At 40.5% G+C, this 25,667-nt stretch overlaps 1 protein-coding gene across 4 annotated transcripts in view; it reads left to right on the top strand.

The window, feature by feature from the left end:
• The window catches only part of sbk1 (SH3 domain binding kinase 1), a 30,022-nt gene extending 8,499 nt beyond the window's left edge, over nt 1–21,523 (top strand). For 3 of the 4 annotated variants that reach the window (XM_072559679.1, XM_072559678.1, XM_072559680.1), the window contains 2 exons: nt 1,321–1,523; nt 9,257–10,790. In XM_072559679.1, coding sequence (XP_072415780.1) covers nt 1,321–1,523; nt 9,257–10,036 — 983 coding nt within the window. In that variant the 3' untranslated portion in view covers nt 10,037–10,790. Of the gene's footprint in view, nt 1–1,320; nt 1,524–9,256; nt 10,791–18,351 lie in introns of those variants that run through there. The other variant, XM_072559677.1, reaches the window with a different exon arrangement.
• The last annotated feature ends 4,144 nt before the right edge of the window (nt 21,524–25,667 follow it).

Below are 25,667 nucleotides of genomic sequence, written 5' to 3'. Positions count from 1 at the left end.
GATTTCCATAGGGTCACCATGCTCTAAGTTAAGGAAAGTCTCCTCATCTCAGTCCTAAGTGGTCAACCACATATTCTGAAACTGTGACCCCCTTGTTCTGGACTACCTAACCAGGGAATCATCATCCCTGCATCCTGTCTGATCAGCCCTGTCAGAATTTTTTAAGTTTTAATGAGATCCCTGGTCATTCCTCTAAACACCAGTGAGTATAATAATGGCTGAGCTGCCTTCCCATGCCTTAAATTTCTTCCTTTCCATTTACTTCCTCTAGTTTAAAGAATATTAACTGTGTACCAGAAACCTTACCTTAGCTCTTATACTTTAAATACTCTGACTCCAAACCAAAGACCAAAGACTAGACAGTAGAAATACTCATCTGGTCTTACTTACTTAGACCACCAATTGTCCAAAGCTGCCTCTCAGTCCCACATGTGGAAACTTATGCTCTCCTTGCAGTGTTCACTTTGAATATTTTAATATTCCTCATACAGAATGTGGTTTGTTATTTGTAGGTTCAAGCCCCACTCTTGGTACTTGAAGACATATTATAGTCTGACATTTTTGCAAGTTATTGAGGGAGTCTGAAGCATCAGACTTTATGCTGGAATTTAAACTGGATTTTTTCGTACTATTTAAAAAAAAGTAAGGAGTTTGCCTGGTGTCGTCCTTCAATAAATGTTACCAAAAAGCATATTAACTGGTTAAAAGCAAATTACTGCAGATACTGGAATCTGAAACCAAAAGAGAAAATGCTGGAATATCTCAGCAAGTTTGGCAGCATCTGTAAGGACAGAAAAGAGCTGATGTTTCGAGTCTAACTGACCCTTTGTCAAAGCTGGTTACCTGCTGTTTGTAGGATGTTCTTGGTGTGGATTAGCTGCCACATTTCTCCCCATAAAACAGTTATTGCAGCTTCAAATCAAATGGTTTTGTAAAATGTTGATAATATCACTTCGCTGTGACTCCAGTATAAATACTGTATTTTTGACCCTCATTTCAAGTCTGGTATTTTGTTAAATATAACTGGGGTACAGTAAAATTCCGGACAGTGGCAACCCCCATGTAATGCTGTGTGCAGTCAGTATCTACTGTTCAAGTCACTACTCTCACTACATTTATTTTGTCTTCACTATTGTAGAAAATATTGGGAACTACTCGATGAATGCCTCTTCACCGAGACTTTGGGTTTTATTATACCTTGGTGTTATATTCCATAAGTTTCCTATTCCTAGAAGGCACTGATTTCCTTCACCATCACACCTCATTGCTGCCTGGATCAGTCTCACATACCCAATTCTTTCTTTTTTTTTCTCTCTGCAGGAACCAAAATGGCTTTAAAGTTTTTGAATAAAAACAAAACAAAGCTGAAGAATTTTTTGAAAGAGTACAGCGTCACTAACAATCTCTCCTCCAACCCCTTCATTATCAAGGTCTTTGACATTGTCTTTGAGACTGAAGATTGCTATGTGTTTGGTCAGGAGTATGCTCCAGGTGGAGATTTGTTTGACATCATCCCTCCCCAGGTGAGCAACTAGAAATTCCCAGAATTGTTTTTAGAAAGAAATAAAATATTGGTCCAGTTTTGTAGCCATAGAAGTTGTTTCAGGTCAGGTACAGGTTCATTACCATTTGGGCAAAGATAAGAGTTGTGAACAGCAGTTTCTATTTCATTATGAATAAATTACTGGAAACAGTCATTGTCAAGATGAGTAATAGACTCATATAGTGGGAAAATGGCAGCTTGGTTTTGGAGTATGGTGTGTTGGGGCTGTTATTGCAGTACAGCTAGCTGTCATTTACGCTGCTCTGTTAACTCTAGTACTTCATTGAGAAGCCCAGGTGGAACTTCAGTCCTAGTTTCCATATTTCCAATTCATCGCATATGAATCTGAACCTTGGCCTTGACTCTCTCTCAAGCATGACCCATGATGTTTATATGAATAGTGCTTTGTGAAGTGTCAGACCAGCCAGCAGACCATTCTCCCAATGAAACATGTAGCCTTTGGTAGTTCATGTAAAGCTAAGTAAATAAAGGCAAAGCATAATTTGCACTTCAGCCATCCTGGTGTGTATGGTTCACAGAGGGGACATGAATCCAGCTGAATGAACATGTAGAGTCATAGAGTTGTACAGCACGGAAACAGAGCCTTTGGTTCAACTCATCCATGCCAACCAGATATCCTAAATAAACTGAGGCCATTTGCCAGCATTTGGCCCGTATTCATCCAAGGCTTTCCTATTCATGTACCCATATAGATGCCTTTTAAATGTTACAATTGTACCAGCCTCCAGTACTTTCTTTGGCAGCTCATTCCATACATGCACCACCCTGTGTGAAAAAGTTGCCCCTTAGGTCCATTTTAAATCTTTCTCCTCTCACCTTAAACCCATGCCCTCTAGTCCCCTTTGGACTCCCCTAGCATGGGAAAAGGGCCTTGGCTATTCACTCTATTCATGCCCTCATGATTTTATAAACCTCTATAAAGTCACCCATCAGTCTCTGATGCTCCAGGGAAAATAGCCCCAGTCTATTCAGCCTCTTCCTATAGCTCAAACCCTCCAACCCTGGCAACATTCTTGTAAATTCCTTCTGCACCCTTTCAAGTTTCATATGTTCATAAGACATAGGAGCAGGATTAAGCCATTTGGCCCATCACGTCTGCTCTGCCATTCGATCATGGCTGATATGCTCCCCACCCTAATTTTCCTGCCTTCTCCACATAACCCTTCAACCGTTTACCAAGTAAAAATTTGTCAAACTCCTCCTTAAATTTACTCATTGTCTCAGCATCCGCTGCACTTTGGGGGAGTGAATTCCACAGATTCACAACCCTTTGGGAGAAGTAGTTTCTTCTCAACTCTGTTTTAAATTTGCTATCCCTTATCCTAAAACTATACCTTCTCATCCTAGAATGCACCACAAGAGGAAGCATCCACACCACATTTATTCTATCCATAACTTTATTATCTTAAATACCTCAATTTGATCTCCCCTCATTCTTTTAAATTCTAGAAAGTATAGACCTAAACTGTTCAATCTCTCTCCATACGACAATACCCTCATCTCTGGGATCAATCTAGTGAATCTCCTCTGAACTATTTCCAATGCCACGACATCTTTCCTCAAATAAGGCGACCAAAAGGAGTGTCGGGAATAAGAGTGATGAACTTAGAGAATGGATTAGTACTTGGAACTACGAAGTTGTGGCCATAATGGAGATATGGATTTCAGAGGGACAGGAATGGTTTCAGGATGTTCCAGGGTTTAGATATTTCACAAAGAACGGGTGGGGGTAAAAGAGGAGGGGAAGTAGCATTGTTAATTAGAGAGTGATCACAGCTGCAGAAAAGGAGGTTGTTGAGGACGGTTTGTCTACTGAGTCAGTATGCGTGCAAGTCAGTAACAGGAAAGGAGCAGTCACTTTATTGGGTGTTTTCTATAGACCCCCCAATAGCAGCAGAAAGATGGAAGAACAGGTTGGACAGCAGATCTTGGAAGGGTGCAGATGTAACACAGTTGTTGTTATGGGTGACTTCAACTTCCCCAAAATTGATTGGAACCTCCTAAGTGCAGATGGTCTGGATGGAGCCAATTTTGTCAAGAGTATCCAGGAAGGATTCCTGACTCAACATGTAGATAGGCCAGCTGGGGGAAGCCATATTGGATTTGGTACCAGGCAACGAGCCGGGCTAGGTGTCAGATCTCTCGATGGGAGAGCATTTTGGTAATAGTGACCACAACTGCCTCAACTTTACTATAGCCATGCAGAGGGGATAGGAACAGAAAATATGGGAGAGTACTTAAGTGGGGGAGGGGAAATTATACTATTATTATACAGGAGCTACGGAGTATAAATTGGGAACAATTGTTCTACAGGAAATGCACAACAAAAATGTGGAGGCTGTTTAAGGAGCACCTTGTTGCGAGTGTTGGATAACTTTGTTCCACTGAGCCAGGCAAGGAATGGTAAGGTGAAGGAGCCTTGGATTATAAGAGGAAGCAAGGATCTGGCACAGTGTAGATAGGAAAGAACTCAAAAATGGTTTGAGGAGAGCTAGGAGGGGGCATGGAAAAGTCTTCATGGTAAGAATTAGGGAAAACCCAAAGGCGTTTTACACTTACGTGAGGAACAAGAGAATGATCAGAAAGAGAGTATGAGGGCAAATGAGGGACAGTGGAGGAAACTTGTACCTGGAGTTTGAAGAGGTAGGGGAGGCCCTAAATGAGTTTTTTGCTCCAGTATTCACTAGAGAGAGGGACCTTGTTGATAGTGAGAACACTGTGGACCAGGTTAATAGGCTTGAACAGATTGATATTAAGAAATTGGATGTGCTGGAAATTCTGGGAAGCATCAAGATAGATAAGTCCCAGGGCCGGACCAGATATATCCAAGGTTCTTATGGGAAGTGAGGAATGAGATTGCTGCAACTTTGGCATTGATCTTTCCTCACTCTCCACAGGAGTAGTACTGGATGATTGGAGGGAGGCAAATGTTGTTCCTCTGTTCAAGAAAGGGAGTTACAATCAGTCTTACATCTGTGGTAAGGAAGGTACTGGAAAGGATTCTGAGAGATAGGATTTATGACTATTTGGAAAAAACATAGTTTGATTAAATATAGTCAGCATGGCTTTGTGAGGGGCAGGTTATGCCTCACAAGCCTTATTGAGTTCTTTGAGCATGTGACGAGACAAGCTGATGATGGTCAAGCAGTGGATGTAGTGTATATGGATTTCAGCAAGGCATTTGATAAGGTTCCCCATGATAGGCTCATTCAGAAAGTTAGGAGGTATGGGAGACAGGGAAATTTGGCTGTCTGGAAACAGAACTGGCTGGCCGGAAGAACAGTGGTAGTGGATGGAAAGTATTCCACCTGGAGGTCAGTGACCAGTGGTGTTCCGCAGTGATCTGTTCTTGGGGCTCTGCTCTTTGTAGTTTTTATAAATGACTTGGATAAAGAAGTGGAAGGTTGGGTTAGTAAGTTTGCCAATGACACAAAGGTAGGTGGTGTTATAGATAGTGTCGAGGGCTGTTGTAGGCTACAAGACACTGACAGGATGCAGAGCTGGGCTGATAAGTGGCAGATGGAGTTCAACCTGGATAAGTGAAGTGATTCATTTCAGAAGGTCAAATTTGAATGCTGAATATAGGGTTGAAGACATGATTCTTGCCAGTGTGGAGGAACAGTGGGATCTTGGGGTCCATGTTCAATGGACCTGGATTCAATTCCTGCCTCGGGCAACTGTCTGTGTGCAGTTTGCACATTCTCCCTTTGTCTGCGTGGGTTTCCTCCGGGTGCTCCGGTTTCCTCCCACAGTCCAAAGATGTGCAGGTCAGGTGAATTGGCCATGCTAAATTGCCCATAGTGTTAGGTGAAGGGGTAAATGTAGGGGTCTGGGTGGGTTGCTCTTCAGAGGGTCGGTGTGGACTTGTTGAGCCGAAGGGCCTGTTTCCACACTGTAAGTAATCTAATGTATGTAGACCCCTCAAAGCTGCCACCTAAGTTGATAGGGTTGTTAAGAAGGCGTATGGTGTTTTGGCTTTCATTATCGGGGGATTGAGTTTAAGAGCCATGAGGTTTTGCTGCAGCTCTATAATATCCTGGTTAGACCATACTCGGAATATTGTGTCCAGTTCTGGTCACCTCAATACAAGAAGGATATAGATGCTTGAGAGAGGGTGCAGAGGAGATTTACCAGGATGCTGCCTGGATTGGAGGGCATGTCTTATGAAGGAAGGTTGAGGGAGCTACAGCTTTCCATACTGGAGAGAAGGAAGAGAGGTGACTTGATAGAGGTGTACAAGGTAATGAGAGGCATAGTAGAGTGGATAACCAGAGACTTTTACCCAGGACAGAAATGGCTGTCACGAGGGATCATAAATTTAGGGTGATTGGAGGAACGTATAGGGGAGATGTCAGAGGTAGGTTACTTACGCAGAGAGTGGCGGGTGCGTGGAATGCACTGCCAGCAGTGGTCGTAGAATCAGAGACATTAGGGACATCTAAGTGGCTGCTGGACAAGCACATGGACAGCAGTAACTTGAGAGTGTGTAGGTTAGGTTGATCTTAGAATTAAGATAAATGCTTGGCACAACATTGTAGGCTGAAGGGCCTGTACTGTGCTGTACTGTTCTAAAACTGTGCACAATAATCAAGTATCTCACCAATGCTTTGTATAGTTGCAACAATACTTCTTTACCTTTATGTTCAAATCCTTTAGCTAAAAAAGCCAACATTCCATTCGCTTTCTTTATTACCTACTGTACCTGCATAGTTTTCATGAGAGTGACTCATGAACAAGGATACCCAGATCCTTCTGCACCGGAGCACCCTGAAGTCTCTCCCAATTTTTTCGACCGCACACTTATACACGTCATCTGCCGCACTTTAGCCCACTCTCTTAACCTATTTGTAACCATTTGAAAGGTTATTTCTCACTGCAATTTACCATCCTGCCTATTTTTATGTCATTCACAAATTTGGCTCTAGAGTCTTCTATCCCTGTATCCAAGTTGTTAATATAGATTATAAATTGCTGGGGTCCAAGGACTGAACCTTGTGGCATCCCACTAGTTACATCTTGCCATCCAGAAAAAATATTATGCCACCTCTCTGTCTTCTGTCCATCAACTAGTCATCTATCCAAGCTAATAAATGATCCCAATCTGATGTGATCCAATTTTGTGAATTAACCTTTTGTACGGCACTTTATCAAACGCCTTCCAGAAGTCCATATATGTTACACCTACAGAATTCCCATTATCTACTTTGCTTGTTATATCCTTGAAGAATTCTAGCAAATTTATCGTAAAACCATGCTGACTCTAATGGATCATGATTTGACTTTCCAAATGTCCTGATATTGCTTCCTTGATAACTGATTGTAACACTTTCTCAACAACACATGTTAAACTAACTGGTCTGTAATTTCTTACACGTTGTCTCCCTCCCTTTTTGAGTAAGGGCATTACAGTAGCATTTTTTCTAATCCACTGGAACCTTTCCTAAGTCCAGGGAATTTTGGAATATTGTAACCAATGGCTCCATTATCTCTGCCACCAAATCCTTTAATACCCTAGGATGTAGACCATCAGGCTTGGGGGACTTGTCTGCCTTTTCCCTATCAATGTTGATTGTTCTGTCCTTTTTATAGCCTCTGACTTGTCCGTTCCAATAGGAATGTTAACATCTTTCCTGTAGCAGGGAGACTAGAATTGAACGCATATTCCAGAAGTCGCCGAACCAATGTCCCGTACAGCCATAACATGACATCCCAACTCCCATACTCAATGCACTAACCAATAAAGGCAAGCATACCAAGTGCCTTCTTCATTATCCTGTGATTCCACTTTCAAAGAACTATGAACCTGCAACCCAAGGGCAACATTCCCCATTCAGTGTTTAAGTTTCACCACGATTTGTCTGATCAAAATGCAACATCTCACATTTATCAAAACCTTGGCCCATCTGATCAAGGTCCCATTGTACTCTGAGAAGTGAAAGAAAATGCAGATGAACAAATGAAAATTGGTCTGTGAACAATAAACATTCAATTTCTGTCTACGTGGAAATTCTGTAGAGAATAGAAAATTCTCTCAATAATAACTGTCAGTTATGGCATGGAATGTCCATAGGCTAGTTGAGTACAGTTAAATTATTAATTGTCACTAGCCAAGTTCCATCAACATTTGAATTTGGAGCAGGAGTAGGCCATTTGGCCCCTTTGAACATTTTCTGCTATTTAAAGATAGCAGGAGTTAAAGACATTACAGACATCTCAGAGAGACTACCCCACCTCCTTGGTATCATGGTAGCTCACAAACCTACGAACACAGTTCTTGATTAAAATAAAGCATCCTTTACCAACAACCAGCAGAATGAATGTCAAATACAAAATACTCTGCAAGGAATAGGAAGGGTTTGGAGGGATATGGGTCGGGTGCTGGTAGGTGGGACTAGATTGGGTTGGGATATCTGCTCGGCATGCACGGGTTGGACCGAAGGGTCTGTTTCCATGCTGTACATCTCTATGACTCTATGCCTGCAACAAACATTACATAGGGCAGACTGGCAGAAAACTAGCCGCCAGGATACATGAGCACCAACTAGCCAACATAAAACACGACCAACTGTCACTAGTATCGTTACACATAGACAACGAGGGACACCAGTTCAACTGGGACTTTACATCCATCCTGGGGCAAGCTAAACAAAGACACGCACGGGAATTCCTAGAGATCTGGCACTCAAACCTGAACTCTATCAACAAACGCATCAATTTGGACCCCATTTACCAACCTCTCAGAAAATGAACCAGAAATGATACCATCTACCACAACAGACCAGGACACATAAATAGAAAGCGGGATAGTACATCAACGCTTCAATGGAGGCTCACTGATCATGTTACCTTGCATGGTGATGAAAAGTCTGAAAACAAATCTTTGAGCTCAGCAAGCAAACTTACAACCTAGGCTAATGCCACCTGCCAGTCATACTCCTTCAAAAACCTATCTAAATGTCTTCTAAACATTGTAACTCTATCCGCATCCATCAGTTCCTCTGGAATTTCATTCCACACATGAGCCACTCTCTATGTAAGAAAATTGCCCTCATTTAAAAAAAAAATCTTTCTCCTCTCACCTTAAATATATGCCCCCATTCTTGAAATCTCTCATCCTAGGGAAAAGACACCTGCCAGTCACCTTATTTATACCCCTCAAGATTCTATAAATCTCTATAAGGATAGCCCTCAACCTCCTATCCTCCAGCGAAAAACGTCCCAGCCTGTCCAGCCTCTCCTTTCACTCAACATTCCTGGCAACATCCTGGTAAATCTCTTCTTAACCGTCTCCAGCTTAAGAATATCCTTCTTATAACAGGGAGACCAGAACTGGACACAGTACCTCAGAAAAGGCATCAACAACATCCTATACAACCTCAACATAATGACTCAACTCGAAGGTCCGAGCAATTAAGGCAAGCATGCTAAATGCCTTCTTAACCACCCTTTCTAAGTGTGATGAAAATTTCAAAGAATTATGTACCCAAACCCCTAGTTCTCTACTCAGATTAGCCAGGTCTTATTAAATAGCAGAAAACGTTCAAAGGGGCCAAATGGTCTACTCCTGCTCCTAATTCACATGTTTGTAGGATCTGTAACCTTGGCTGCATGAACATTACTTGAAAGGGTTAAAGATTGGGGAAGGTGAAAGCTGGGACTGGCCACACTTAATTAACTCTTGTCTCTGTGCAGGTGGGTCTACCTGAGGACAATGTGAAGCGCTGTGTGCAGCAGTTGGGTTTGGCTATCGACTACATGCACAATAAGAGCCTGGTTCACCGGGATATAAAGCCAGAGAATGTCCTTCTTTTTGACAAGGAATGCAGACGAGTGAAGCTGTCTGATTTTGGTATGACACGCAAAGTTGGCTGCAGAGTGAAGCGCATCAGTGGGACCATCCCATACACAGCTCCAGAGATCTGTCAGGCCAACAGGACTGAAGGCTTTTTAGTTGACTGCAGCATTGATGTCTGGGCTTTTGGTGTTCTGATCTTCTGCATGCTGACTGGGAACTTTCCATGGGAGGCTGCCATGCCATCTGACACATTCTATGAGGAGTTTGTGCGGTGGCAGAGGGGCCGGCTGAATGGGTTTCCCTCACAGTGGAAAAGGTTCACAGATGGAGCCCTCCGAATGTTTCAGAGGCTGCTGGCTGTTGATCCAGAGAAAAGATGTTCTGTCAAGGAAGTGTTTTATTTTCTGAAATGTGACTTGATGGTAGAATTGAGGAGGAGGTCTTCTTATCGATGTAGAACCCATTCATCTGATAAACCGGCACACAAACACGAGGGAACAACCCCCAACATGCCTACTCCGCTGAGAAGAAGCCTTCTGTCAGAAACAGCAGGTTCCAGATTCACATCCCCAACAACAGAGTCAAGTTCACACCCATCTGGAAGCAGGATAGAGGGAAGACAGGACAAGGGCAAAGGTCGAATGATTGTTGCTACGGCAATTGAAATATGTGTTTAACTTTCCAATCCTCTAGTAGGTGTACACTGTTAAGGTGAGACGAGGGGAGAGAAGAATAGTATGCTATAATTTTCAAATCTTTTGATCCTTTAGCTCTGGCAATAAAAACACACCCTGTGGGTGGGTTCGTTGTGCAGGAAGTCCCTCCTCCCATGACCAGTTATAAAGTTTATAAACTGTTTCAAAGGTGCAAACTACTCTTAGGAGATGGGAGAACCCAGTTAGGTATAGGTCCTTGATCTTTGGAAACAATGTTTGTGTTCAGCCCAGAGTGTTGGTATAAAAATGTCTTATCTTTTTTTTAAATTCCCTACAGTGTGGAAACAGGCCCTTTGGCCCAATAAGTCCACACCAACCCTCCAAAGAGTAACCCACCCAGACCCAATTCCCTCCGACTAATACACCTAACACTAACATGGCCAATTCACCTGACCTGCACATCTTTGGACTGTGGGAGGAAACCAGAGCACCCAGAGGAAAATCATGCAGACACGGGAGAATGTGCAAACTTCTCACAGACATTTGCCCAAGGCTGGAATTGAACCTGGGTCCCTGGCGCTGTGAGGCAGCAGTGCTAACCACTGAGCCACCGTGCTGCCCTGTGAAGGTCCTAAATGAAATAAATTCATTAAGACTCAATTCAATTCCAAGTTGTTATGGAGAAAATTGTCCATAATTTAGCACTATTTGTCATTAAACAGATTGGGAGAAAGTGAGGATTGCAGATGCTGAAGATCAGAGTTAAGAATATGGTACTGGAAAAGCACAGCAGGTCAGGCAGCATCCAAGGAGCGGGAGAATCGACATTTCAGGCATAAGCCCTTCATCAGAAATGGCTTATGAATGATGAAGGGCTTATATCTGAAATGTCGATTCTCTTGCTCCTCGGATGCTGCCTGACCTGCTGTGCTTTTCCAGCACCACAGTTTCAACTCATTAAACAGATTACCTGGTTCCAACATCTGAGGCTATTGTTCAACTGAATTGTGCAGTAAATTGATTATGAAGGATTTTCATGCTCAAGCCTGATTCTGTTTGTTCCTGATGTGTGCCCTTGTTGATTGAGCGTAATGATGCTCAATACAGTTGAGGTATTAGATTACTTACAGTGTGGAAACAGGCCCTTTGGCCCAACAAGTCCACACCAACCCACCAAAGCACACCCACCCAGACCCATTTCCCTACACCTAACACTACGGGCAATTTAGCATGGCCAATTCACCTAACCTGCACATTTTTGGACTGTGAGAGGAAACCCACGCAGACACGTGGAGAATGTGCAAACTCCACACATTCAGTTGCCTGAGGCAGGAATTGAACCCGGGTCTCTGGCGCTGTGAGGCAGCAGTGCTAACCACTGTGCCACTGACTATTCTTTGTTCAGCAACACTCTCCAGAAACTTACCATTAACAGTGTAAGTCCTGCTCTGATTTGCCTTTCCAAAATGCAGCACCTCACATTTATCTAAGTTAAAATCCATCTGCCACTCCTCAGCCCATTGCCCTCTCTGATCTGTCACTCAGTGTAGACTTGTGTCTCTCAATGCCACACTGGGCTTGCCTACTAGGCCTTCAGAGGGAGCTTCTTGTGCTTAAAACACAGCACATTAGTAATTATCTGCATATTGGTTTTAATGACTTAGCAGACCATTTGGCACAAGAAGCCTAACTATTTTAATTAAACCATTCGGGCATGTTATGATGTACCTCCAGCAGAGGTGGAACTTGAACCCACTCCTTCTGCTCAGAAGCAGGGATGCCACAACTGCACAAAAAGAGTTCAACACTAGTGTTAATGCTTCTCACAAGTATCCTCACTCGTCCTTTCATCTCATCCAATAAACATGTCTTCTATTACTTTCAGGAGAAAGTGAGGACAGCATCTATTACTTTCACCCTCATGTACTTAAAAAGAAAGTTGACAATAATTCTATTTTTTGTTGTAATAGGCAACTGTTACAGCTGTTATACAACAAAACAATTAGCTCCCATATTAAGGATTAATTTATTTTTCTGGATATTACAAATTGTTGAAGATGTGTAAAGTTTATGGAGATGGTCTGATTATAACATCTCTAGAATTTCCAAGAAACATTGCTTTGTGGATGATTGCAGATCAGACTTTTATCTCCAATTTGGGCAAGGCCGAGTCTTCACCTTTGTTACTTGCTTATCGGATTTCACCAGCAGGTTGACAGTGAGAAGTCACACCTCCTCAACAAACTTTTTATTTGATTTTCTAATGCTGTGTGTGTGCTTGAGGAAATTTTGGACAGGATTAAATGGGAGCAGTGCCTTGGGATTATGCGTGTGATTACTTTAGATGGTTCCAGCTCCTGCCTCCTTAAGAGCCAATATCCACAAACAGAGCTTTGCTGGTTCATTTGTCTTCAGCAACTTCTGCTCATTGGCCTTTTCATGCATCCAAATACTTCTCTTGTGCCCCTGGAGTACACAGTTAATGAGGCTGACTTTATTCTCGGGTTCTCCCTTTGATTGTAAAGACTTCTTTTCACTTATAAAATAGAATATTATATTCTGTTGTCAATGATCTGAAGTCCCATGTCTTTATTAGAATATTGGTAAGCATTTAAGAATTTCAATCATTTTTGCATACAATTTGTTGAAGATCACTGTACCATCCATAAAAATACTAATGATGAGTAGTTAACAAATATATTGTTCAGTTTCATTTTCACTCTTATATTTTTCTGTCGAGTGAGCATGTCAAGGATTCCAACAACATTGGATTAACAATGGCATTAGTGGGTTGTGTTGCTTGACATTCTTCTTTGTGAATGGAGTCAGTTTTGATTTTGTTCCTCTCTATAGCTATAGATTGTCCAGTTTTCAACCAGTTAAATTAATCCTTTTTGCCCTCTTGAAATCATAACTGTTTCATTTAAAATTGTGGTGCTTGATTTGGACTGTATAGTTTAAGTTTTCAGCTAACTAACCTTTATATGCCACCTGGGCAAACAGCACTTATAGAGGCATAGAGATGTACAGCATGGAAACAGACCCTTCAGTCCAACTCCTCCATGCCAACCAGATATATCAACCCAATCTAGTCCCACCTGCCAGCACCTGGTTCATATCCTTCCAAGTCCTTCCTATTCATATACCCATCCAGATGCCTTTTAAATGTTGCAATTGCACTAGCCTCCACCACTTCCTATGGCAGCCCATTCCACACACTCACCACCCTCTGCATGAAAATGTTGCCCCTTAGGTCTCTTTTATATCTTTCCCCTCTCACCCTAAACCTATGCCCTCTAGTTCTGGACTCCCCCACTCCAGGGAAAATACCTTGTCTATTTACCCTATCCATGCCCCTCATGATTTTATAATACTCTATACCCTCACCTCCAACGCTCCAGGAAAAACAGCCCCAGCCTATTCAACCTCTCCCTATAGCTTAAATCCTCAAACCTTGCCAACATCCTTGTAAATCTTTTCTGAAACCTTTCAAATTTCACAACATCCTTCTGATAGGAAGGAGACCAGAATTGCACACAATACTCCAAAAGTGGCCTAATCAATGTCCTGTACAGTTGCAACATGACCTCCCAACTCCTGTACTCAATACTCTGACCAATAAAGGAAAGCATACCAAATGCCTTCTTCACTATCCTATCTACCTGCGACTTTACTTTCAAGGAGCTATGAACCTGCACTCCAAAGTCTCTTGTTCAGCAACATTCCCTAGGACCTTACCATTAAGTGTATCAGTGCTGCTAAGATTTGCTTTCCCAAAATGCAGCACCTGGCATTTATCTATATTAAACTCCATCTGCCATCCCTCAGCACATTGGCCCATCTGATCAAAATCCCATTGTAATCTAAGGTAATCTTCTTCACTGTCCACTACACCTCCAATTTTGGTGTCATCTGAAAATTTACTAACAATACCTCTTATGCTCACATCGAAATAATTTATATAAATGATGAAAAGTAGTGGACCCAGCACCAATTCTTGTGGCATTCCACTAGTCATAGGCCTCCAGTCGGAAAAGCAATCCTCCACCACCACCCCCTGTCTTCTACCTTTGAGTCAGTTCTGTATCCAAATGTATATTTCTCCCTGTATTTCATGAGATCTACTGCTCTGCCCTCATCAATCCTCTTTGTTGCTTCTTCAAAAAACTCAATCAAGTTTGTGAGACATGATATCCCATGCCCAAAGTCATGCTGACTATCCCTAATCAGTCCTTGCCTTTCCAAATACATGTACATCCTGTCCCTCAGGATTCCCTCCAATAACTTGTCCACCATTGATGTCAGGCTCACCAGTTGATAGTTCCCTGGCTTGTCATTACCACCTTTCTTAAATAGTGGCACCACTCACTCTTTATGCCTTTCAGTACTGTTTCAGTTCCTTTCTACTTGTACCCAACAGTTTGATGTATGAGCTATGTAAACAACAGATATCTTGATTATAGTCCTGTTATCTAGTGTACTTAGCTTTGTTGATAAAGAGAATTGAAAAATTGCTTGATAATAGGGAATTTTGATGTAGTTAGAATCCTATGTTTTTGATGGGCTAATCTTCCTGTGACATTTTGGAATGATGTCATTATTATTTTCTAAGTGGCCTTTTTTGCTACCCATCTCTTTCTTGCACTGGATTTGATTGCTCTACCAATTATGAAACTTTTTGTTACAACCAGTCTTCACCTCTTGTTTTTGCAAGGGATTGTTAGTCCCTAGCACCATCACTGTAATGCTTTTGATTAAGCCTATCATATGGGCTGCAGACTCCTCCTTTTACTGACCAATTCATCAACTTATGTCAGTTGGTCATCAAGATCCCTCTTAGTCTGATTATTACTTGAATATAATGTGTAATTTGAGTGCAATCAGTGTCAGCTGTATCTGCATCTAATGGCTCAACCAGTGGAAGAAGGCATTCATCCAAAATCTACTTACTAGTTTTAGATTTCCATGTGTAGAATTTTTCTTATTTATGGCACAGCTCCCTTGGAACTGCTATTCTAATTAAATCAGGACATCTATTTCCTCTTTCAACAATTGAATTATTACTAGATTTTTTTGTTTCTAAGGCAATCCGTTTCTTGTTCTGCAGTGCAACATGTTGATCTCTTGCATGCTGTCTGAATCCCCAAAGGAAATTTTTGTTCATGTTTTCACAGGACAGCCCTCTGCCTTTGCATTTGAATGGTAATCACTGTTTCTATTACATTTGGTACCATTTTAAATGTTTTAATTTGATGCCTTTTTTCAAGGTGCAGTGAGAACATACCAATACTTTAGTACTTTGGGTTGTGAACTCTAATATCAACTGCATGGTTTAGTTGCACTTGGAATCTGTTTTGTTACCTGCATAATAGGTAGTTTTGGTTGAGTCCATTGTGGTATTGTGTGTCACCATTTCAGATCTTATGACTTCATTCAGGTTTTCAAGCTTGCATCCTCCACCTCACTCTCATTTGCTATGCCACCTACTGTCTCTCCAATGACTATGGATCTGACAACTGGATCAGATACCTTTGGGATAGTTTGTATAATTTTACTGATTTCATATCTTCTTCACTTGTCCGGTGGAAGAGGAGATTGCTAGTCTAGCAGGCTGGATCTAGCAACTTGTTTTTCATGCAGTTAACTGCTTGCTATGTCTAGTGCACTTAGCAGGATATTATTGTCTGAGATGCGCTTCAAGCAGTGTGATTGACATAATAGAACTATCCAAGCATTTTGCTTGAACAAAAGTTGCCCCACCTTGTGGGGGCAGTGATCTATGCAGATCACAACCCAAACTGTATCATTGGAAAGTCATTTTAACAAACAAACAATTGCTATTATGAGCAGATGAAGGGAGACTCCATTCACTGTGGTTGGTGAGAACTTGGAAGATGACTGCAGATATTATTAATATCTTTTGACCCTATTTAAGAGAGCCCATAATCCCTAGATCTGGTCTCATTTGCGAGACAAATATCTTCCTTTGAATGTTTTAGAGTAATATTCTTTTCCTGTACTAACTTTACAGTTAATGTAGGCATGGTCGTTTTTTTCTTATCTTCCCTCTAACCACATCTCCACCAAATGGTGTTATGTATAATTCCTCTTCTGAAAAATAGTATACAATCCTGAAATGTTTGTGTGTGAAAGAAATACTTGCGTTTATATAGGATCTTTCAAAACCACCAGGCATCTCAAATGCTTTGTAGACTGAAGCACTTCTGAAGTGCTTTTGTACTATAAGAAATGCAATAGCAAATTTTGCACAGCAAACTCTCACACAGCAATGTGATTAAGACCAGAAAATCTGTTTTATCCATTATATTGATTGAGGCATAAACTTTGGTCAGAAACAAGGGAGAACTGCCCTACTTTTCTTCAAAATAATGCCATAGGATATTTTATGTTCATTCAAGGAGGTAGATTGGGCTTTAGTTCAATGGCTAAACCAAAATATGACACCTCCAACAGTGCAGCACTCCCTCAGTGCTGGATTGGACTGTCAGCCTTGAATTTTGTGATTTAGGCTGGAGCAGGATTTGACTCTAGAATCTGTCACTTAGGGAATGCGGCCTAAAGAGCTGTATCTGTTGGTAGTTGGTTTAATGGTTCCTTTATTAATTCCCAATTACATTTTTGCTTTTCAAGTTTGCCATTTTGTCTAAAATAAAATGAAGAACTACTATTACTAAAGGTCTGAAACCGAAACAGAAATTGCTGGCAAAATGTGTCTGGTTGGGAAACTTCTGTGGGATGAAAACAGAATTGACTTATCAAGTCCAGTGATTCTTCAGCAGAACTTGGTGACTCTTCATTAGAATCTAGTCACCACGCTTGAAATGTTAACTCTGCTTTCTTTCCATAGATGCTGCCAGACATATTGAATTTCACCAACAATTTCTGTTTTGGTTTGCAATTTTGTCTCTTGACTCCAGTATGAAACAATGAAAAATTAATTGTTGGGAAAAAAACCATATCTCTAGAATAAGCAAGCTTTTGAGCAGTATCCCCACCATTGCCACCCCCAACCTGAGAATTACTGGTAATGTTCCTGCCAGTCACTGCCAGAGTCAAAGAATTGATAGAATAGACTATTAATGGATGTTAACCAGATAGTGGCTATTTGTAAACATGCCATCTTCACATTCCCAAAGAAAACACATTTAGAAAGTGAATCAAATAAAAAGCCCTCACCATGGAAGCATCACTCACATGCTCAAACTCAACACAAACTAAGATTGCCCCCTCCCCACCCCAGTAATAACGTGTTGCTACTATTTAACTGGGGAATTGAGGAACTAACTTTTCATTTTCCCTCACCACCCACTTCTTATTCACCAGCATTGCTAACGCTAAGACAGTACCCAGAGGAATGGGATTGCTATTGAACATCAGGGCCATATTGTCATGTATTGGGAGAATGGAATTAGCATAAAGATAGAAGACTGAGCAGACAGGGTACTGGAAATGGGAAAAATGCCAAGAAATGATAGGCAGAACCTTAATCTCAGGGCCAGTCCTGTTGTCCAAGAGAAAGGTAAAACTTTTTAATAGTGAAATTGGCTAAGTGGATCACAATATTTAATTCTAGTCTGCAAGTTAAGTTTCGATGTTAGTAACACAGCTCATAAATAACTTTGTTAATAACTCATTACTTGTGGTTGATATTAATATTTTCAATTAATTACAAGTCTTATTAATAATCATCACTGCAATTTCCATAATGTGTAACAGTTCATGTGTGAAACTTTCCTAATGTGGCCATTTGGTCTGTGAAAATTCCAGCAGTAAATAGAAGTTACAATGTGGAATCAATCCAAGTAGGCATTTACCTTCACATAAATACTATAGTTTGTTGAAAATGTTTTGAGCTACTTAATGGGGTGGCACAGTGGCTCAGTGGTTAGCACTGCTGCCTCACAGTGCTAGGGATCTGGGTTCCATTTCAGCTTTGGGCGACTGTCTGTGTGGAGTTTGCACTTTCTCCCTGTGTCTGCGTGGGTTTCCTCCTAGTACTCTAGTTTCTTCCCACAGTCCAAAGATGTGCAGGTTAGGTGAATTAGTTAGGGGAGAATGGGTCTAGGTGGGTTACTCTTCGGAGGGTTGGTGTGGACATGCTGGGCTGAAGGGCCTGTTTCCACACTGTAGGAATTCTAATTCTGAAAAAAAACATTGGGCTGCAGTACAGGTCTGTTACTGGCAGTGACCCCAATCTGAAGTGGTAAATTGAAAAAACATGTGAGAAGCATATTAAAGATTCAAGTAAGTTGGTTGCTTATTTTCCACAAAAGGGTAATTTTAAATAAGTTGTTCTTTGTTTTTTGTACATTTAGGATATAACAGAAATTTGGATCTGGAGGCCAATGATTCCTACAGGATTTTCTGTCTATTAAAGAAATGTACAGAAAATGTGAACCATCTTACTTCCTAGTATGTGCTCCCTCACCACTAAATCATTAGATTATGAAGAATTTGTAAAATATTTGTAGCAACACTGATATGTCAACGAGTTTAAGTGACAACTGATTAATAATAGTAAAAATTGCTCTCAATAAATCATGACATGCAAAGTATCAGCATCAATTGGGAGCGTTAGATCTTAAGCTTGGAACATGTTAGCCAGAAGGGCTCATTATTAACAATGGCTGGTATAAAAAAGTACGACCACCAAGTTCTTTCCTGATACCTTGGAAATTATCCAATAAAGCAGCAGAATCAAATTAAAGGCATGTTTCAAATTAAATTTCTGATCTGTGCTGAAACAGGTGGTACACTACTGTTCAGCCTCAGTGCCCCAAAACAGAAAGATTAGCAAGGGTCCTTGCTCCCAACTGTTCCAGCACTGTGTAGATAGCAGTGATGGTGAAGGTCTTCTATTTTTGAATAGTTTACCAATAAATATTCCAAAGTTCATGCATTAGGAATAACCATTGGATAAGGAACAGAGGGGGATATTGAAAATTTACACTTTCAAGCATAGCAAAGCATTGGACACTTAAAGAAAATACAGACAGTGACTGAAGTCCGAAAACTGGTTTTATTTCTGTGCTTACTGTGAATTCTGATAAAGTGGGAGCTTTAAGGATCCTTGCAGAGAAAGCGTCACTGCTATGGGCTGCACAACTTGCAATTTCTCTGTTGTTACTCCCTGGAAGCTCCCTGCTTACTTAATGCTTGACCCCACAATAATCAGTTGAGGAAATCGGGTAAAGGGTCCACCCAAACTGCCCAGCTGATTATGTTTAGGGAGATAGCCTCTGTTTAAGCTGGTCTCTTACTAGTGCTTAATGAACTTCATTTAATGTGGAAGTATTAAAACATGGTTTTAACAAGATTAGTATGTCTTCTAAAGGTGTTGTAGAAATTGTAAAGTTTGAGTATAATAATAATTCTTATAACTACAAGTATGATATTTGAAGCATACTTTAAAGGAGGGGGAGGTTTTGCAAAGATTACTGTGGTTTGGTTGCCTAGTTACATGTTGTAGAGTTGGAGGTTAAATGACCCATTGGTTTGATTCACCCTAAGCAATCTGGTCACAGCAACCCAGGCAGAACACATTATGACAGACTTTTGTAAGCACAGCATTGTGCTTTGTTTGGTCTGCAACACTGGAAAAGAGTAAACAGAGAATAATTTTAAATAGAGCACTGTTTGTAGAAAGGCCTATAACTGTTAGTGCTGCTGCTAAGGACAGTAGTCCTTTAAAAGTTACTTGTGTATGTTATGCAATAATTTTAGGAGTAGAGCTGTTGTAGATCTATATATAAAACAATGCTCTTTTACCTCAGTTTGTGATATGTACATACCTCAGTCTCATTGTAGTAGGCAGATAAAATAACTACATAAAAAGTGAACTATAGATTTTGTGGTAAATAATTTGATGCTTGATTTCAAATACTGCTTTGAAATAGTTTAGCTTTCCCAACAGTGACTCTTCCATGGGTTACAAGAAAACATAAGATAGAAGTAACCTCCTTTGTTATGGTGTAATGCCAGGTTCTCTCATCATTCTGTTGTGGGTTATTTGATTTTACCAGTGAAGGTCCATCCTCTCTTTGTTCACTGATCCTATTGTAACCTTCCTAAAACAAATTACTATGGATGCTGGAAATTGGAAATAAAAATATGAAGTAGTGGCAACATCTGTGGAGATAGAAAGTTAATTTTTTGGTTCTGAAGATAGGTCACAGACTTTACCTGTTAAGTCTGTTTTACTCTCTCCTACCAGATTGCTAGGCTGCCAGACCCACTGAATATATCCATTGTAACCTTAGTCTAGTATAGTCGGGCTTTAAAGCATTTATTATCCACCTGATTTCATCAGTTCTACTACAAAGCAATTCAACTGTTCTTCACTTGTCCTGAAAGATTGTGATGGGACATTATAGAGAGAATGTTACCCCTATTTGTATTTAAACCATGCTGTACCTGGAGGTTTACAGTGTTGACAATGGTTGTCTGAAATGGGTAAATATTTGATTCTTCAAAACTTACCTCCCTCATCTTCAGCATAAAATAACCCGGATTTTGATTCTGCATTTGATTGGAGTGCACATTTTATTTATTCAATCATCTTGTGCCGATCTGCAGGGTTCAAATTAGTTGAAGGAATTTTAAATTTGGCGAAGTGTGTGTAAAGTCAATTCTGTCTTTGATGGCAAAACCAATATGAATCTAGATTTCAGAATCCCATTCCTTTTCTCTTTCTGTCTCCTCATCCCAGGCTAAGGCTGGAGACCTTGTAAACATTTCTGTGGGAGTTGCTGAAAGAATGTTCCCTTAATCAAATCACAATTCCACTCAGGAATGACCTCTTGTCAGCCCCTTTCTGATTGGAACATCATGTGTTATAACCATCTGCCAGGGTGGGTGGTGATGAGGGCTTATATCTACTAATATAATATTCATACCAATAATTTGGAATCGCTAAACAGAGTTACATTTTGCTTTCAAAGACCATTTGTTGTTAAGAATAGCAATGGATATGGGATCTTGAGCAAGCCATTGATTAGTATCAGGTTTGTTCTACATGCAATGCACTGCCATTTGAAAAGTTAAGAATCATATTGGTATTATTAATTCGGGGAATAAATTAAATCTCCAAAAATATAAATAAAGGCCCCGACTCCCATTAATACCTCTAGATATGTATGTGCTTTGTAGACAATGTGCACATATTGATATCTAACCTAACTGAGGCTGTTGCCTTTGCATATTAGCACACGTTATTGATGTTGAAGAAATTGCCAGCCCTATGGCTGAACACTGAGTCGTGAGTAGGTGCTATTCTGATGACTGTTAATGCAATGTTAAGCATATACAATCAGACCTCATAGTTTAATGTATATGTAGAATGTGAATCATTGATATGTTATCCTGAAGGTCCTGGAGTGTAATATGGTCAATGACCTGCTCTCAGTAGTGTTGGCAATGATTCTTCTGCTCTGTAGAATTTCTCCATGTTTCTAACCAAATAGAATAAAAGATGTGATTTGAAATAAAGCTTGCACTTTGACTTTCTGTGTTCTTACTTTTCACTGTTAGTAGTGATGATTTGACAAAATGATGCAGAGTTTATAGAGAAAACCTTTCATACTTGAGGGGAAATATTGTCTGGGATTTAGCAAGTTAACTCTGATCATCTTCATATACCACCATGGAGTCTTGCATATCCACCTAATTTGCTGGGTCCTTAGGAAAGACAATATCTCTGATGCTAAAATGAAGTAATCCTGCAGTACTATTCAGGCACATAAAAATGTATTATGTCCTCAGAGAACATAATGAAATTTGATTCTCCTAAAAAATTATTTTTGCCTTTATTGACTATCCTGGTACGTTGTACTTACAGTGCACAGTACCTCTAAGGTAGTGAGATTAGTTAAGTCAGGAAATAAGGTTTAGGGAACCTGTGAATGACTGGAACTCTGGATGTATGCTGGACTTAATCCCCTGGTTCTCTTTTAAATAAATTAGTTCATAGATCCCAATTAGCTTCTAATTTATTATTCATTACCTTAAGTGGGTTAATGAATACGACTGTAATTAACCAGTGTGTTAAAAAGGTACAGAAAGAATTAAAATTCCTAGGTTTTAAAAATGTTCATGACTTTATCCAGTTCATTTGTTTTAGCTGCAAAAAACATATAGTTACATTATAAATAAAGGCAAAATACTGTAAATTCTGGAAATCCAAAACAAATGTAAAGAATGCTGGAGAAACTCAGGTCTGGTAGCAGCTGTGAACTTGGAAGAGTTATACCAGATTTGAAACGTTAACTCTGTTTCTCTTTCCACAGATGTTGCCAAACTTGCTGAGTTTCTCCAGCATTCTCTGTGTTTGTTATAGATACATTACATTCATTCCTATTCATTACTGAAGAATAATGCAAACTTAGCCATTTTATAGAAGATGTAATAGTTAAAACTGTACAGATTGTGCTAGGTTAGTGGATAATTAACATAATACTTTAAACAAAACAGCTTGTTATAAACATGTAATCTGATTCAGTCACCCGACAATCTAGGATTGCAATAAAACTCTAGATTGAATCTGTTGCCTACTGCAATACACAGGTCTCAGCTGTACATAACCATGCTATTCTGCTATTGACAACCAGCGTAGTAATTGCTGTTTATAAGTTGTGCTGTGGCTCCACTTTTCCCCTCTAATGTGTAGATTTTGTATTATAAATAGAGGATTGGTGGCAGTTCTTTTGTTCATCTGGGGTTCTCACAAGTTGCAGACAGAAATTAAAGAACTACTGGGAATGGAAGGTGTGTCATTTTACAGCCTTAAGTGAAAAGAAGGTCTATTTCACATTTAAAAAAAATGTTTCTGTTTGACAGTTTTAGCAATGGTGAAGTTATGAGTGTTCCATTTAGTGAAGATTACAATAATGATGCATTACTTCAGTACATCATGATAGAGAATCATTATTCCATTATACCTTCAACCACCACAAATGGAAATACAATAATAGGGATTCACTGGACAAAAATTACAACATGCGTATGAAGCAAATCAATAATCATGTTATGGAAAAGCAGAGTGTTAATGTATAATTTCAATATTGTGAAATAGAAATGAAATACCCAAAGTGTCATATCAGAATCCCATATTCTCAAATACGACAGAAGAAATGCATCATCTCATACTACAGGAAAGAAATGAATTATTATCAATATTTCATAATGGCATTTCAATACTGAGGCATGCCATAAAGTCATAGACTAAATCAGAAAATGTAACGTGGGTAAATTATTTCAGTGTACAAATGCAAGTTTAATTGTCATGTAGAGAATCAACATTTTTTCTCACTGAATTGCACAATGTCCATAACCAAATTAGGAGTTAAGCATTCCAATGCACTGCAGTGGAAGGAACTCTACAATTGACTGCCATGGAGTGAGACTTTTCCAGTGCATTCTCCAAGGGGATTTACTCTTCAGTACATAGACACATCATATTTTAAAGGTTGTACAAAAGACTTAACAACAGATGGTAATAAAGCTGGAACTTTCCAAAACACTTTAATAAGGATGGAGGTTTCCAATAAACTGGAAAAAGAATGGATCTCTAAATAATGACATCTCATAAATGGACTCGAATAAGCATAGAACTCACCAATAGGCCGTAATCAGCATAGAACTCAAAATGGACTGTAATAGGATGAAACTCATCAATGTACTCGTCAAAGGAGGCAAATGTAATGTTGACATTTATTTTGAGAGTACTTGAAAATAAAAACATGGATATACCTCTGAGGCTCTATAGGGCTCTAGTCAGACCACATCTTGAGCACTGTGTGCACTTTTGGTCCCATTTCTCAGAAAGAATGGACTGGCCCTGGAGCATCTTCAGAGGAAGTTCACAAGACAGGAATGAAAACCTGAACATATGGGGAATGTTTGAGGACTCTGAGTCTAACTTGATGGAGTTGAGAAGGATGAGGGGGGATCTAATTTAAACTTACAGAATACTGAATGGCCTGAACAGAGTGGATGTTGAGAAGATATTTCCATTGACAAGAGAAATGAGGACATGAGGGCACAGCCTTTTAGAATGAAGATAAGGAGAAACTTTTTCACCCAGAGAGTGGTGAATCTGTGGAATTCATTGCCACAGAAGGCTGTGGAGGCCAGGTCATTGAGTATATTTAAGACTGGGTTCTTGAGTATCAAGGGGATCAAGGGTTATGGGGAGAAAGTGGGAGAATGAGATTGAGAAACTTATCAGCCATGACTGAATGCTGGAGCAGACTCGATGGGTTACATGGCCTAATTTCTACTCCTATGTCTTATGGTCATATGATACTGGAACAAGGGTGGAATCCATCAAAAGACTGCAATAAGGATAGAATTCATAAGTGAATGTATTAAGGATAGAAGAACTAGTAAGAATGGAGTTCAACAATAAAGTTCAGTAATATGGATGGAGAAAGTGAGGACTGCAGATGCGTGACAGTCAGAGTCGAAAAGTGTGGCACTGGAAAAGCACAACAGGTCAGGCAGCATCCAAGGAGCAGGAGAGTCAACTTTTCGGATATAAGCCCTGCATCAGGAATGTGGGGGATGGCTGAGAGATAAATAAAAGGGTGGGGGTGTGGCTGGAGGGAAGGTAGTTAAGAAGGCAAGAGGTAGATGCAGGTAGGGGGTGATTGTGATAGGTCAGTAGGAAGGAAGATGGACAGGTAGGGCAGGTGAAGACAGCAGTGTCGAGTTGGAGGGTTGTATCTGGGATGAGGTGGGGAGAGGCGAGATTTGGATACTAGTGAAGTTGATGTTGATGCTGTCTGGTTGAAGGGTCCAAAGGTGGAAGATGAGGCGTTCTTCCTCCAGTTGTCAAGTGGCTTGGATTTGGCGGTGCAGGAGGCCCAGGACTTGCATGTCTTTGGTGGAGTGGGAGGAGATATCAAAATGTTTGGTTATGGAGCAGTGGGGTTGTTTGCTGCGTGTATCCCAGAGATGCTGCCCGAAATGCTCTGCAAAGTTGGTGTCCTGTCTCCCTGATGTACAGGAGACCAAATCGAGAGTAACAGAAACAGTAGATATGGTGGGTGGATGTGCAGGAATATGAATGGTACATTCAAACACTGATTACTCCAATTGACTGAAATAAGATGGTACAGTGCAAGATGGATAGAATTGTCCAATCTAGAACAACAAACACCAAATTCTCCAATGCAATGTAATTAGGATGGAACTAGTTCATATACATAAAATGGCAAGAACTTGTAGATGTTCAAGATGGCTGTGGAGTTGCAGGCTGAAACTGAGGCTCGTCCCCTTTCCTCTGCTTTCTTTCTTTTAACGTTCTTTTTGTTTTTTGCTCTTTTTGTTTACTCTAAGGCCTGGAGAGTGGTGGGTAGACGCCTCCAGTGGAAGCAGCAACAATGCCAGGATGACCTGGATACGGCTTTACCCCAGCCTGGGGTCTCCGGGTGACCAAGAGCAAGTCCCAGGCTGACTCCTCAGCCTAGACTCACAGGCTCAATCAAGGCTCCCGGTCTGTGGTTAGGCTCTGGCACTTGAAGGAGAGGTAGCATTGGTGAAAGGGACAGCGGAGGACCCCGACAACTGATGACTGGCAGCAGCGTCTGGAGGAGCATCAGATGGGGACAGGAGGGATGAAACCCACACATTC

The sequence above is a fragment of the Chiloscyllium punctatum genome, chromosome 40, assembly GCF_047496795.1.
Source record: "Chiloscyllium punctatum isolate Juve2018m chromosome 40, sChiPun1.3, whole genome shotgun sequence".
Taxonomy (NCBI): Eukaryota; Metazoa; Chordata; class Chondrichthyes; order Orectolobiformes; family Hemiscylliidae; genus Chiloscyllium; species Chiloscyllium punctatum.
This window is presented reverse-complemented; position numbering and strand designations above follow the sequence as displayed.